At 33.0% G+C, this 16904-nt stretch overlaps 1 protein-coding gene across 2 annotated transcripts in view; it reads left to right on the forward strand.

The window, feature by feature from the left end:
* Window positions 1-16904, forward strand: part of SLC12A2 (solute carrier family 12 member 2) — a 105759-nt gene that overhangs the window by 53165 nt on the left and 35690 nt on the right. For both annotated transcript variants that reach the window (XM_034960444.3, XM_034960445.3), the window contains exons 8-15: window positions 1572-1699; window positions 1799-1883; window positions 4818-4969; window positions 10572-10679; window positions 11708-11831; window positions 12952-13053; window positions 14198-14353; window positions 15656-15755. In XM_034960444.3, the coding sequence (XP_034816335.1) occupies window positions 1572-1699; window positions 1799-1883; window positions 4818-4969; window positions 10572-10679; window positions 11708-11831; window positions 12952-13053; window positions 14198-14353; window positions 15656-15755 (955 nt within the window). The remainder of the gene's footprint in view (window positions 1-1571; window positions 1700-1798; window positions 1884-4817; window positions 4970-10571; window positions 10680-11707; window positions 11832-12951; window positions 13054-14197; window positions 14354-15655; window positions 15756-16904) is intronic.

A 16904-nucleotide genomic window follows, 5' to 3' on the forward strand; every position in this document is an offset into this window, starting at 1 on the left:
TCCCATCTCTAGATTGAACCTCTGCAGCAACCTCCTAATCGGCCTCCCTGTTATCAGATGTTGAATCTTTCAGTCCATTGTCCACACAACATTAATAGTATATGTCATTTGCGTGTTTATGACCCTACTTTGGTTTTCCATTTTATTTAGGATAAATTTAACTTTTATAAAATATTCACACTCTGTTCCTCAGTGGTCACTCCAATTTCATTTAATTTTTCTCCTTACTATAAGAATTTTATCTTCTTTTATTTCCTCAGAAGAGTTAAACCTTTTTCTACTTTGGGGTCTTCATATATGTTGTTTCTCTTTTCTGGTATACTCTTTTTCCCTGATGATCACATGGCTGATTCTTGCTCAGCAAACTCTTAGCTTAAGTATTGTCTCCTTCCTTATATTTGCTTAGCCTTCTGTAACCACATTGAATTAGATTCTCTCTCTCTCTCATTTGTTATTCACAAATCCCTGTTTTCATCAGAACATTTACTGCTGTTTATAATTACCTGTTACTTTGGTCATTTGCTATTGAGACTCTTAAATTCCATGAAGGCAGGAACAATGTCTAACTTGTTTATATTGCATCTCCAAGTACTTTGAGGTGCTAGAAAGCTCTAGTACAGGACCTGACACATAGTAGCTGCTCAAGTATTGAATGGATAGATGGATACATTACAGTTAGTCAGTTATCTTAGAGTCAGAGATGAAAACACTAGGTCTAGTTGAAGCTTTTATTGTTGTTGAAATAGAAAGGAACTTTACTTAGGGTAGCTAATTGTCTGACAGCCTCAAAAATCAATAGGTCACTAGATAGCAGAGAAAGCTATGGACCAAAATCTATACAGATAGTAATGTAAGTTGGAAGCTATCAAAAAGTTGATTCTATATTATTATGATGTTGCTTTTGTTTTCCTTTTTTTTTTTTTTTTTTCTTGAGATGGGGTCTCACTCTGTCACCCAGGCTGGAGTGCAATGGCATGATCATGGGTCACTGGAGTGTCGACTGTCCAGGCTTAAATGATTCTCTTACCCCAGCCTCCCAAGTAGCTGGGACCACAGGCATGTGCCACCACTCCTGGCTAATTTTTTAATTATTTCTAGAGTCAAGGTCTTCCTGTGTTGCCCAGGCTGGTCTCAAACTGCTGGGCTCAAGAAATCTGCCTGCTTCGGTCTCCCAACGTGCTGAAATTACAGGCGTGAGGCACCACGCCATGCCCCCTTTTGTTTTTCTACCTCCCTTCTTGTTTCTTTTACCTCAGAGATTGAGGGGATTATCCACATTTTGATTTGCATTTGGGCTAGTCATAACAATTCATTCAGAGGCTCTTGAAACATAATTAGCGAGGTATACAAAAAATGAGACATGAATCAGATCAGATGATCATTTTGATGGTAAACCATTGTCTCATACAAGAAAAGAACACCAAATACTTGAACTGGGAAATATGCAAAAATTTACTAGTTACTTTAACTGAAGAAAAGTTAGGGGTCATGTATACCTATTACTCTTGACCTCAGTTATTATAGTCTAATTTGCTCTCCATTAATTGTCAAGAATATTTTGTTCTCTGCAGCTGACATATTTAATGAGAACTTTGGGCCCGATTTTCGAGAGGAAGAGACTTTCTTTTCTGTATTTGCCATCTTTTTTCCTGCTGCAACTGGTATTCTGGCTGGAGCAAATATCTCAGGTGATCTTGCAGTAAGTATTATAAAGTGCTATATCAATTATATATTTTAAAAGTGGAATTTGTATATTTATTTTTACAGATAGACTTTAAAAAATCTTCTTGTCTTCTAGGATCCTCAGTCAGCCATACCCAAAGGAACACTCCTAGCCATTTTGATTACTACATTGGTTTACGTAGGAATTGCAGTATCTGTAGGTAAATAGTTTTACATTTCTTTATGTGTCGCAGAAATTTCATGATGTACATACTATAAATACTTACTTTTATGACATTTGCTAACTTTTTTAAATACAGAAATATTTCAATAAAAAGACATGGAGTTGCTCGTTATAATTCAAAAACAGTTTTTAGAAAACTAGTAATGACTTCTATAGACATTATCTAAACCACCAAATGCTTTATGGTATCTCCAGGATTTTTATTAATTATGGTAAATTAAAAAATTTTATGAAATTGCATCTATAAACTCATTCCACTGAGATACTGAAAACAATGTATGTGTAGAAGCAAATGAATTTCACTCTTAGAAATTTCTGTATTTTTTTTAAGATGGTTATTTATTTATTTATTTTTTACAGTATATGAAGATTCTTTCAAGGCTATTAAGCAATGCTTGGCAATTTTTTACTATAAAAACACTGGTTTTGAAGAATAGGACATACTAAGTTTTACTTAGGAAAAGTTTTACTAAATTCTTAGTAAATTGAATGAAAGTGATTTCAAAACCATGTTATTACTTCATGGGATCATGGATCAACTTCATGGATTACTTCATGGGATCAACTTGAAAGGACTTAAGTGGTCAACCAGTCTCTAATCCTTTTCTTACAGATGAGAGAATAGAAGTTCCGAGATTTCACTACCAAAGATAGTGGCATTTGTTTTAGAGAATTGTTTTCATGGCAAAGAAGGTTTTTTTGTTGTTTGTTTTAAATAAAGTCTTTAAGGCTATTTTCTATGAATTACTATTAGTTTACATATAGTTTGCATTTGTCAAGCTTTACAGTTAAATTTACTTAATGCAAAAGTAAATCTTAGTTTAATACTAATGTAAAGAATCATAAACTCAAAGCCCATAGGCTACACAATATGAGGTTTCTATTGGATTTGGTAAGAAAATTTCATTTTTGCTATATATTCACTGATTTGCTGGGAAGTAATAGCAGAATTATATTTATAAACTCTGCTATTTGCTTAAATGTAATTTTGAAATTTCACTACATGACAGAAATACTAATAATATCACGGTGGGCTGAATTGCCTTTTTTGTTTGTTTGTTTTGGTTTTTGTTTTTTGTTTTTTGAGACGGAGTCTCACTCTGTTTCCCAGGCTGGAGTGCAGTGGCTCGATCTTGGCTCACTGCAACCTCCGCCTCCCAGATTCAAGCAATTCTCGTGCCTCACCCTCCTGAGTAGCTGGGATTACAGGCACCTGCCACTACACCTGGCTAATTTTTGTATTTTTAGTAGAGATGGGGTTTCGCCATGTTGGCCAGGCTGGTCTCAAACTCCTGACCTCAGGTGATCCACCTGCCTTAACCTCCCCAAGTGCTGGGATTACAGGTGTGAGCCACCGCGCCCAGCCTGAATTGGCACTTACAGAGGAATTTGGATTTAATTTATCCTTAGAATTCACACACAAATCTCTGAAATTTATTTTGAAAACACGGATGAATATATATGCCTAGCAAAATATATGGGTTCCCCTAAAAGTTCCTAGCATGCTTCTATACATTATTGCTAAAGAAAATTTAGGCATAAAGTGACATAATTGATTATGTTTTAACTTGTAAAATAGTTTGTTACAGCAAATATTTTCTATTTTTATTTTACCGTCTAACATTGCTGGCCCTCATGCTCATTTCATTCTGTCTGCATTAGCCCTTGGAGCAATAGGGGTAACCCCTTGATGCTGATGTTCAGTAGCTAGGCCAGTAAAGGCAGCCTCTACACCAGTGGTTGTTAAGCTCAAAGCAGCGGAACCTTCCCCCCCCGCCCACCGAAAAAAAATACCAGGCATAGACTATCAGAATACAAAGCACATGAAAGTATAGTTACTTTAGGGCTGGGGGTATTTGCAATGCTCTATTCTCCCCCCATTCCCCAGTTGTTTCAGAGGTACCTTTATGGAAACATGGTTTTGCAAGGACTGCTCTGAATGGTAGATGAAAAAATTGAAAAACAAAGAACTGTATAGTCTGCCTAGTCATTAAAATATCCTCCCTTCTCATACTTAGTTCTGTTTATTCAATTTTTGCTGTCATGCATGTAATTTTTACCTCAATATATGATGACATAATACTGAAAAAGTGCTTCAGAAAGTAAAAATCTTTAAAATATAAGGAACGGTAATTACCATTAGTTGTGCATTACACATTACTCTGAATAATAAATTGCTTGTTTCAAGGTCACTTTTAAAATATTTTATTATGGAAGTTTTCAATTTTATGGAAAAGTAGGGAGGATTTTCAAATTAGCTCAGTAATTATTACCCAGCTTCAAAAAAGTTAGCAAAAATATTAGTACATGGTTAATCTTGTTTCATCTATACCCAAGTCACTCTGCTCTATGGGTTATTTTTAAGCAAATCTTAGATACCATGTGTTTTCTTCTTTTTAGGATAATCATATTTGAGACAGAGATTTAAATATAATTATAATTCATTAACATTCAAATTATTTTCCCTCACAGAAGAGTGGTATTACCTGAAGTCTGATTTTTAGCCACATTCAAGTATAAAATATTTGGAGTATAGGAAAACATCACTGCCGTTTGGAACTCTTTCAGTACAGTGTTTTCATATTTACTTAAGGACATCTTAACCAAATAGGCTAGGAAATAGTTTGCTAGTATACCATTTTCCACAACTCTGTTTACGTGGTTTTTAAGTGTTTATGTGTAAATACTATTCTTTATAAAAGGTTCAGTTTCATCACATATTGGGGACCATGATGCTTTACAAATTCTGTTCAAGGTAAAGTCTTAATTGTAAATGCAATGTATGCTATTATAAGGGAGTAGATATGTAGTCACTACTTTGGTTTCTTTATATAAATATATATATGTATATAAAATTCTGAAATGAATGTAGATATTAACCATATTATTCTTGTTGTCACTTGTGCTTTAGGTTCTTGTGTTGTTCGAGATGCCACTGGAAACATTAATGACACTATCGTAACAGAGCTAACAAACTGTACTTCTGCAGCCTGCAAATTAAACTTTGATTTTTCATCTTGTGAAAGCAGTCCTTGTTCCTATGGCCTAATGAACAACTTCCAGGTGAGCATTGACTTTGTAATATACAGACATTCTGTATTTATCTAGGGGTGAGACTGCTATCAAATCTGACCATTCAGAATATAGCTGTAACATAGAAGGGAGGACAGTTGTTACTTTATTTTTTTTAATTTTTAATTTTTTCTTGAGATAGAGTCTCACTCTGTCGCCCAGGCTGTAGTGCAGTGGTGCTATCTTGGCTTACTGCCAGCTCCGCCTCCTAGGTTCAAACGATTCTCTTGCCCCAATCTCCCGCATAGCTGGGACTATAGGCGCCAGCCACCACACCCGGCTAATTTTTGTATTTTTTAGTAAGGATGGGGTTTTACCATGTTGGTTAGGCTGGTCTCGAACTCCTGACGTCAAGTGATCCACCTGCATGGGCCTCCCAAAGTGCTGGGATGGCAGGTGTGAGCCACTGCGTCTGGCCAGTTGTTCTGTATATCCCCCAAAACTGTAAATATCTAATTGGACAAACTAAAATATGAATGGATAAAATCTGAGGATGTTCAAGAGCAAAGAGCCCCTAGGAGGTAATGCTTTTATAACAGCATGTAATATATATATATTAGTGTGTGTGTTTTTATATATGTAATATGTAAGTATACTGTTTTAGAAAGCATGGAATCATCTTGCACATGGTCATATTTGTATGGGTCTGTTTTTGGATTCTTGATTCTGTTCTGTTGATCTTCATGTCTGTCCTTGTGCCAGTACCACACATTCCTAATTACTGTAGTTAAATGATAAGTTTTGAGGTCAGGTAGATTAATTCCTCCCATTTTAGCCTTTCTAAAAAAAATTGTTCTAGCTATTTTAGTTCCTTGGTCTTTCCATATAAAAATTTAAAATAACCTTGTGTGTGTGTGTGTTTTAATTAATTAATTTACTTTTTAATATATATTTTTTCACTTCAGTAGTTTTTGGGGTACATGTGGTTTCTGGTTACATGGATGAATTGTGTTGTGGTGGAGTCTGAGATTTTGGTGCCCCTATCACCCAAGTACCTTACGTTTATTTTTTAAAAGTCTTGTTGGGATTTTGGTAGGAATTACGTTAAACTGGTATATCAGTTTGGAGAGAATTGACTTTGTTGAGTGTTCAATTCATAAATATCATCTCTCCATTTATTTGTATTTTCTTTGATTTTCTTTCAGTCAGCATTTTGTAGTTTTCAGCATATACGTCCTGTATGTATTTTGTTAGATTTACGACTAAGTATTTTTATTTTGCTCAATTTAAACCCATACCAATTAAGTTCAGTTTTCTAATTAGTGTTGTCTTCATAATTGCTTTATTTATAAATGGCCTTTAAAAAAGCATTGATCAGTATCAATAGTAGTGTTACTTTATTAGATATGGCTCATATAAAGTCATGCAGCATGAAATCACCATTTAACATTTAACAACAGAATTTAATTCTGAATGGATACTAGAAAACTAGTGAATTTCTAAAACATTCAAACTAGACAGGTTAGTAGTACTTCTCAAGTGTTTGGAGGCTGTCAGTTCTGCTGTTTATTGTTACCTCTATTAAGGTACTGAAAATGAAATGAAGTTTTAGTCTGCCAGATTTATGAGTTTTGAGAAACTGAAAAAAGATTATATAAGGGGAAAATAAATTACTAAAATTAATTTGGAGGATAATTTTGAGTTGTTTGTTAAGTCCTAGGATGGTAGAAAGAACACAAAGGTGTAGATTCAGGAGATTAAATCAAAATATTCTATTGTAAATTTATAGAGTACATGGTTCTGCTGATTTCAAAAGAAAAATAAAAATTTTGCTTTGTAATTTTTTTCAGTATTGTATAAACAGAATAATTTGTATTTTAATGTATTTAAAATTATGTGTTTTATGTACAATCTGTAAGTTTTACAATACAATTTTTAACTAAAATTTGTAAAGGCATTGTTTTTATTTTTTATTATGTAGTTTTAAGCAATTGACTGTACTTTCAGTGGTTACAAATATTGAACCCAATTATGTAATAGAAGTTTGTGTTTTCTAGTCATAAGACTAGGCAAAATTGTAGGAATGAAAGAAAGTATTCATGTCCAGCTAATGATTCAGGCCAATTCTGACATTGATACTGTGTATGGAAGGCACAAACATTGGTCTTTGTCCAGTGACTGAAAATGCCAGTCAGATTTCTGTGTGGCCTTAAGATAGAAAAGTTTGTTGTCTTTATCAAGTCTAGTTATGGACTCATTCGAGCAAAGAGGAATTTGGTATAAGTAAAGCTGCTTTTCTTATTGAAAGGAAGTAAACTTTTCAAAAATACTTTGTAAAGCAATACAACATGAGGGAAAATCTTGTGAAAATATAAATACCTTGGCATTTGGAGAGTGAAGAATGGTGGATAGGACATAAATGAGGAGTATGTAAGTTGGAGTCTCCATCATAAGATCTATACAAGCCATACTTTATAATCACCTTTTCAGACTTCAGGGAATAAAGTTATTTAGGTTATCTTCTTGCTTTTAAATTTTAAATTGTGTATATAGTCTTATATTGCTTGCTATATTACTACATTTTAATGTCCTCTAAAACCTTTGACTCACTGTTGCCTAATAAACAAAATGCAAGCTTTAGTCTAAATCAGTCAGAGCCCTTCATACCTCTTCTTAAGCCTCACTGCCTTCTGTTCCGACTGGACTCCAGGCACTGAGTGTGTTTGTACACACACACATGCATACCCTACTCTTTTGCTTTAGTCATTGCTTCACTCTGCTTGGAATGCACCTGTGGTTTATTTTTCCATGTCCAAATGTGCCTGACTTCAAGGCCACTTAGTTCCGTGAAGATTTTCTTGAATCCCAAATCATCTTCAACACACACCCCCACACAGACTTTTACCATTCATTTTATTTACTTGCTATCTTTTAGCTTTTATTAGACTTTTGTCTTTTTTTCCCCTTTAGAGACAAGACAGTCTTTTTTTCATCTTTGTTTCCACTGTATATTGTTGACACTAATATCATTATTTACATTGAATATCATTATCCTTGCTGCTGATATTTTACCATTAAATGTTGAGAAGTGCAGAGGTTACTGGATAACTGTTCAACTATTTAATAGAAAACAGAAAACCTATTATAGCAGGCCCCAAAACATAGTATTTCCAGATGAAAAGCCTGGATCATTATTTACTTCAATTTATAACTGATGGAAGAAGGGAAAATGTATTGTTTCCTCAACATGGAAGAGGAAAGGTTATAATAATGCTGGTGGTGTCAGTTTTGCCTTACTCCTACAATGCAGAATGTATCATATACTCTGTTCTCTACTTTCGTCCACTTATCTCTTTCTTTGTACTTAATTTGAGATCATTAAGACAGGTGTAGAATTTTGTATGATCTAATGAGGCTGTATAGCAGAAATTGGGTTTATTCATTTTAATCTTGACTCATCTGTCCTTTACAGTCTCCTTCCCTAAAGATAAGGTTGTCAGTTCTAAATAATCCAGCATTAATTACCATGAAAAATAGTGATTATGAAAAATGCACAGCATATATGTAACTACTAAATTGTTATTAAAGGGCTGAGTAGAAAATAATCTTTTCAGATTTTCTCCCCACTCTTAGAAGTCTGCTACTGTCTTTAAAACACTTCAGAGATGTATTCTTCATATTTAACCTTAAATCTAATGGAAGATCTAGGGAAAGATGTTTAGTCAACAGCGTGGTTTATGTGTACATGAAATCAGACTTATGCATTGTGGACAGGGATTGTACCCGTTGCTAACTTTCCATTTGGTTTAAACAATTAAATTTTACAGTCAAGTGTGTGATAGAAACAGCTTAAAACCTGATTTCCTTATCTCTTTGGTCTCAGTTGACATGTTCTTAGTCAATATAAATGAAAGAGAAAATCTCCACCAATGAACCAGAGAATCTAGGTGATGATCACCATTCACTGCTGGGAAATTTATAATACCATTCACAGCTGTTCAAGTTGACAGTAGTTGAATCCACCAAACAACTCCTCCACTTTAATTTTGTGTTTTGACAAGTTTCACAGATACAGAAGTACACAGTGAATACCTGTGTACTTATCCTTCAGTTATATTTACTAGTTTATATTTTACCCTATTTGCTTTGTGTGTATATATATATATATATAGTCTTCTTCTCCTCAAATAAGTTATAGACATCATGACACGACAATCATTTTGAAGTATTTAACGCATTTTGTGTAAGCACAATATGGTTATCCTACTTAAGAAATTAAACACTGATGAAATACTGTTATTTAAATATACATGCTATGTTCATATTTCTCCACTTGTCCCAGTAATGTCTTTTATAGCTATTTTTTCTAAGTCCAGGATTGATCTAGGGTCACACATGGCATTTAGTTACAGTGTCATTTTAAAATCATTTAATCTAGGGGAGTTTCTAGCCCACATTAATCTTCATGACATTGACATTTTCAACATTTGAACCAGGTTGTTTTGAATTATGCCTCTCAGTTTGAATTTACCTGAATTCATGATCTTAGTGATCAATCCTTTGTTGTTGGTGTTTTTTTTTTTTAAGTCTTCTAAGAGGAAATGTTTGAACATGTACACAGAGAAAGCAATATAATATACCTAGTATCTACATTACCCAGCTTTATCAGTTATCAATGCATGGTTAATTTTGTTTCATGTGTAACTCTTCCTATCCCAGATTATTTAGAGCAAAACCCTAGACTTTATATCATATCTTTTCGCTGGAAATATTTCCACATTTAGCTCTAGAAGATAAAAGGTTAGAAAAAAATAACCACAATACTATCTTAACATAAGAAACAGCCTTCCTAATAGAAGTACATGATGGCACTTACACAGTATTCTTGCCAAAACTTGTACCTCATTTTGATTAACTGTCTAGATAGAACCAGTTTACTAGAATGATAGAAATGAGAAGAGGTTAAGCAATACAATGATGATGAAGTCAGAAAAATCCAGAGTATGAGATCTCCATGGGAGAAATGATAGAAAAATAATAAAAGGAAAAGGAAATGTGAACCTGTTGATTGAAAAAGACTGAAGAGACGCATAAACCAAATATAATGTGTAACCTTTTTTTTTTTTTTTTTGGATCCTGATTTGAACAGACTATTTTTAAAAGATAAGAAAGGACAATTTAGGGAATTTGAATGCTGACTTGCCTTTTTTGTGGTACTGTTAAGCAATTATTAAGTTTCTAAGCTGCGACAGTGGCATTGTAGTTAAGTTTTCAAAAGTCCTTACCTGTTAGAGATACGTACTGACATATTTATGGGCTAAAGGATATCTGGGACTTGTTTCAAAATATTGTGGGGAATAGCCCTAAGTCGATCATTGTTGAAATTAGGTGATGGATGTTAGCAGTTCATTGCACTCTTCTCTCTGCCATTGTGTGTGTTTAACATTTTACAAATGAAAAGGTTTTCTTAAGGTAAGGGCTAGTGGTAAATAAATTTGTTTCAGATATTTGTAATGCACATAGCGTTGTTGTTATTATTATTATAAAATGATCCCTAGTGTTAACCTCCTTCAAGATGTGACCACATAATATTGTGTTATTTTCTGAATTGTTTGTGAGATTTATTTTTCCATTTTTGTCACTTTTATTTAAGGTAATGAGTATGGTGTCAGGATTTACACCATTAATTTCTGCAGGTATATTTTCAGCCACTCTTTCTTCAGCATTAGCATCCCTTGTGAGTGCTCCCAAAATATTTCAGGTAAGTGTTTTTATATTACAGGCTTTATTAAAGGGAGAGTTAAAGTAATACTTCTCAATTTAGAATTGTTGCTATTTTCAAATTATTTGCTTCTATCAACCATATATACATATATATGATATATATATGCACATAAAGATATACATAGTTAATTTTATATGTGTGAATGAATGTGAATGTTTATTTATATAAACATTTGTGCATTTGCTGTTAAGGTATAGTCTTTGAGTCTTTTTAGAAGTGCCGATGGATTTTTGCTTTTTTGACATATTTAGCATACATTTTCAAGATGTTTAAGGTATAGGAGTACAGTCTAAGACTGAAAATAGGAAGTAGTAAAATATCTTTGTTCTAGTCAGTATGATGTCAACCTAAATATTTTATTTTACAAATATTTAAACAACTAACATGATATACACATTGTGTTCATTACTTAAGGGTATGATGATGTATAGGATAGACATTATCTCCTTTTAGTGAACGTTAAACAGCTGAATACTGATGGGAAGTACTTTTTATTGGTAAATCAAATAAATGAATGTTGATTCTGCAGTCTTGTTCTTAGTGCTGTATTTATAGCCAGTGAGTACAGTAAAGGTAGAAAATATCATTTAAGACAGACTTTAGTAATGTTTTAAGAAAGGTAGTTAAGTTTTATAATCAAGATTTTTATCTGCTTTAAGATTTCAGCTTGTTTTTCTTAAAATAGGTCAAAACTATGTCATATTTATCAAGCTTCCAACTTTGTTTTTACTTGTATGCCTGCTTCTGTGATTTCTTCTTCATAAAATTTAATTTCAACATGGGGATAGGGTAAGGCAGATAGAAGTTTTGACCAGTATCCTTCTGATGTTTGAAATGCTTGAATTTCCTTTACATTTTGTAGGTGAAGCAGTATGTGGGACAGGATAAAAGAGATGACCAAGAATTAGAAACTTGAATCTCATTCCTGATTAACCTATTAGAACTATCAGCAAATCTGCATGTCTAATTTTAATATATTTCATTTTAATGTTTTCTTTCATTAGGCTCTATGTAAGGACAACATCTACCCAGCTTTCCAGATGTTTGCTAAAGGTTATGGGAAAAATAATGAACCTCTTCGTGGCTACATCTTAACATTCTTAATTGCACTTGGATTCATCTTAATTGGTTAGTTATATAAATGGTGTGTTATTGTAGATTTTTGGTGCATATTAGTTCTAGACATTGAATTATTAAATTATTAACAATGTTATCTTGGTATACTAAGTTTCTTTGTAATCAAAGAAAGTTTATAAAGTACTGTAAGTAATAGCACTCAGTACATATTTGCTGAAATTATTGCCATTACTAAGTCCTCATTAGAGCTAAAGGGAATTCCTAGGCTCTTTTTCCTAAAACAAATATGATAATGGCATAAGGGAAAGGATTCTAGTGTCCCCTGTGACATCAGTGCCTTTGATGATCTATTTTTTTGGCACTCTGCCTCTGATCATAAGTGAGCTCTGTTGGGTCTTCCACTACTAAAGATGACATTGGACTTTTTAAGGTTTAAAGAATTTTGTCTAACCCCTGAGACTAGTTGACATTAAAAGGCTGATGTACCACAAGTGTTGTGGGACTATGTGGAAACTAATTCTCATGTGATGCCGTTAGATGTGTATTTGGTGTAGCCACTTGTGGAGAACAAGTGGGCAATATCTTGTAAACTTTTCTGTGATCAAGAGTTTTCCTTCTAGGTATGTACCCTATAGAAACTTGTATATATACTTAAAGAGCCATATACAATAATGTTTGTAGTATTATTCATTATAGTGAAAAACGAAAGCCACCTAGATCAATAGAAGAATAATATGCAGCAGTTAAAAAAAGGAATAAACTTGGTTTTCATTTATCAATATGGATGAATTTCAAAAATAAATGTAAAAGATCAAATTTCAGAATGATACATATGGTATGCTATTTATGTAACTTTTAAAACACCCAAAACAGTACTATTATGATGCATATAGACTATACATCTCATAAAACTATATAATATGACTGGACAGAATATACCAAGTTTGGAGATGTGTGACATAAAGTATAAAGGGGATTCAATGGTTTGCACAGGACTGGATTTCTGAAAAGTAAAGTATATGAGGCATATATGGCAAACTCTAAATGTTTATGAAAGCTCGATGGTGGTTATGGGGTGTTACGTTGTTATCTAAAGATTTGAAATACTTCATAATTTTAAAAAGTTAAATGTCTAATACGTCAATAAATCTTGCATGTGTTTGTTTTGCAGCTGAACTGAATGTTATTGCTCCAATTATCTCAAACTTCTTCCTTGCATCATATGCATTGATCAATTTTTCAGTATTCCATGCATCACTTGCAAAATCTCCAGGTAATTTTACATTTTTGAAAAAGTTTGTAAATACCATTTTTGATTGCAAAGAAAATAAAACTTTTGCAACATTTTCAAAGATGTTATGTGTGGGATTAGTTCATTAATGCCAAGTCTGTCTTTACAGTTAATTCAAATTAAGCTTTCAAAGATCTCTTTATCAGTAAGTTTACTGATAATATTGTTTCTTATCTTCAAAGCATTTGGTAGGATTAATCTCTAATTCTGATAACACTGAAAAATTGTTACTTTTTAAAAAAACTAGTTTTTCAGTCTTTAGCTGATTTCTATTTTAGTTCTAAGAACATCATTATGATATAGTTTACCTGTAAGAAAATGGTTTTAACACGATGAGTTCTGTAAAATTCTGAAAAGGAATTTTAAAATTTTAATTTTAAAAAAGGAACAAAAGCATTGTTCCTTTTAAAGATTTGAAAGTCTGAGAACAGGGAAGATATAAAGTATGAGAACTTTGGACACAAACATTCTAACATCAGGTTTTTACTTTAAATGTATAAATTCTATTGAAATTATTTTTTTAAAATAATTTTGGCTTTGGAACTACCTACCAATGAAAATTGAAAAACATGGTCTTCAACATTTTTTAAAGTGGGCTTCCTTCATAAATACTTCACTAAATGGGAAGGTATGTGTTTCTGAAGTCAGCTCTTAGTTTTTCTAGCAAGTTGATTATGTTTTTAATGATTTTTATGAACATTTTATTTGAAATGTTTTATATATTCATTAGACTATGGATGTAGGTCATCCTAGAACCAGAAAATAAAGCCTAGTTACTACTAAGGATTCAATTTGAAACCTTTCTTTTTAAAACCTTCTATACTTTTTAACATTCACCTAAGGTAGGTTGATTTTTTTTTTTTATGAAGAGTTTATTGAATACAGAACTAGTAAAATACAGTAATGTGGAAATAGATGTTACCTTTTCATAGCCATCAAGAATTGTCAAATTCAATTGTGATCAATAATAGTCTTTGACTTTACTATTCAATATTAGACTTATACTTAATGCTTAAAGTCCTCTCAGTGTGGCAGCCATAAAGAATGTTATTTTTTGAATACATATGTACCATTGTGTAAAGCAGATGAGGTATTTGTGTGACTTTTATTTATTCGTTATTGTTAGGATGGCGTCCTGCATTCAAATACTACAACATGTGGATATCACTTCTTGGAGCAATTCTTTGTTGCATAGTAATGTTCGTCATTAACTGGTGGGCTGCATTGCTAACATATGTGATAGTCCTTGGGCTGTATATTTATGTTACCTACAAAAAACCAGGTCAGTAGCCTTTTTTGTTTGTGTCCCAAGCTAGAAAACATCTAGAAGCTAGAAAACATCTAGAAGTTCTTTGTTATTTTTCATTTTAAGCATCATCTTTTGTATATTTGAAAGCTACTTTGTATAAAACCTAAAATACTTTATTTCCAAACTCTTAAAGTTTTTTTTTTTCAAATACATGTAGTTTTAATAAAACAGTTACTTTGAGATTTTTTATTCTGGTTTCCATTCTCACTCATAAATTAAATTGACCCTATTTGTAGAAAAAGAATAAATTCCTGTAATTAACATTTTGCTGCACTCAGTATATTTTTAAATTATTTTTTGAAAGGATCCAGTTACAGTACTGTAGTAGCTGTATAGCCTAATAAGCTAGGCTATTTATACATATAACCTACTGTGGTCCTTGAACTGGAGTGAGTACCATGGAGTTAACAAAATACTAGACGACATAGTATCTTTCCCACTAGGTTACTATGTAGCAGGGGAAATTGGACAAACTTGTTTTAACTGGGTAATGATTAATGATTTCCTAGTATGTCGTAATGATAACAGCTAAACGTATCTCCAGGTAAGATCATGATGCTAGAGTATGTTAGGATTGGTCCCGGTATTTTGCATTATAACCCGTGACACATGAAAGACCTGATGAGAAAGGCTTCATCTGGGCTCAATAGAATAGACTGGGAAGAGATTACAAGAGTAGTTTCAATATAGTAGTTTTAAACAGTAAGAACACATTTTGTAATCCAGATATGAAATAATGAGCTTTTAGATTAAAGTGGTAGCTCCAGAAATGAAATAAAACATTTTAGAAGCAGTTATTTCTCTAACGTACGTATCAAGTCTATAAATTAACAAATGTCTAAAATCATTTGAAGTCCAAGTTGTTTATTCAATAAGAAATAAAATTGTCCTGTTCAAATAACCCAACCAGTTAAGTACTATAAATAAGTATTTCTTAACAATTAGAAATTTGCTCATTTCCATTTAGACCTTTGGCTATATACAAACAATAATTTTAACATATTTATTTGTGAAAGACTCTTTCAGAGTTGTATGCACAGCATGTCTGCAGCCCTGTCATCTCAATCTTTTCTAAGTAATACTTTAAATGAATTATAGTTCAAATTATCAGTCTTAATATCTTGCTGTATATGTGAACTATTGAAAGTACAATAGTGTATTTCAGCAATTGACTTTTTAAATGTGAAAGCATGTTTAATTCTCTATGCCTCAGATTGGCTATTGATTGGTTGTTATTACTGATGTTAATGCTGCATGAACATTATCTTCCCACAGATGTGAATTGGGGATCCTCTACACAAGCCCTGACTTACCTGAATGCACTGCAGCATTCAATTCGTCTTTCTGGAGTGGAAGACCACGTGAAAAACTTTAGGTAAGTGATAAAGAAGGAAACATGGAAGCATTTTCTCTTTGCAGGCCAGTCAGTTCTTATTTTTCATTGACATTTTCATGTACATTTCACATTTTTAATGGGTCTTGGGCAGTTTAATTATTTAAGAACAAAATTGTACAAAGAAAAATTAATATCTACCTTAAAAAATGTTATGAGGGTTTTGGAGGTTTCTCACTTGAAGACTTTTAAATGATGGATATGATAAAGTCAAAGTTTGATTTTCTCCATGGCCATTAAAGTTACGTAACTGTGTAAGTATGAGATTCATAAAGATTTTTTGACAAGCGTTATTTTGTAACATTACTGACACACTAAAATTGTTAGTTGTGTCTTAATCAGTGATTAACTGGAAGCAACTTATAGTGACAAAGAATCAATGCTTATACTAAAGAGCATTTATTACTATTTTCCTCAATAAATGACTTTAAGAATATATTATCTTTTTTGGCTGGGCACGGTGGCTCACGCCTGTAATCCCAGCACTTTGGGAGGCCAAGGCTGGGGGATCAGTTGAGGTCAGGAGTTCGAGACCAGCCTAGCCAACATGGTGAAACCCTGTCTCTACTAAAAATACAAAAATTAGCCAGGCGTAGTGGCGCATGCCTGTAGTCCCAGCTACTTGGGAGGCTGAGGCAGGAGAATGGCTCGAACCCAGGAGGCGGAGGTTGCAGTGAGCCAAGATCATGCCACTGCACTCCAGCCTAGGCAACAGAGCAAGACTCCATCCCAAAAAACAAAAAAAGAATATATTATCTTTCTAATAGTTTATTAACCATCAGTATAAACTTTCTTTAGTCATGAGTAATCCCTCCTTATTGGCTTCTGCATGATAAACACAAATCTTTTCCATGTTTATTAGTAAACCAAAAGGGAAAATAATGTTTTTAAAGAAACCCTGAAACGTACATAAATGTCAAAAGAGAATTGCTCTACCCAGTCTCTCTCTCAGTAAGAAAAGTAATTGTTTATTTTTTTGTTACTCTTTTGAATTCTCTCCTTCCTTTTTGCTAGACTAAAAAGGTCTGAGAGACCACACGCAGGTCTTCAGCTTTAGGGTAGACAGAAATGGAGAAGAAGGAATGAGAGCCCTGGGAGGAAAACTTTTCACTTCAGCATATTTTGGATAGT

This window comes from Pan paniscus, chromosome 4, assembly GCF_029289425.2.
Source record: "Pan paniscus chromosome 4, NHGRI_mPanPan1-v2.0_pri, whole genome shotgun sequence".
NCBI lineage: Eukaryota > Metazoa > Chordata > Mammalia > Primates > Hominidae > Pan > Pan paniscus.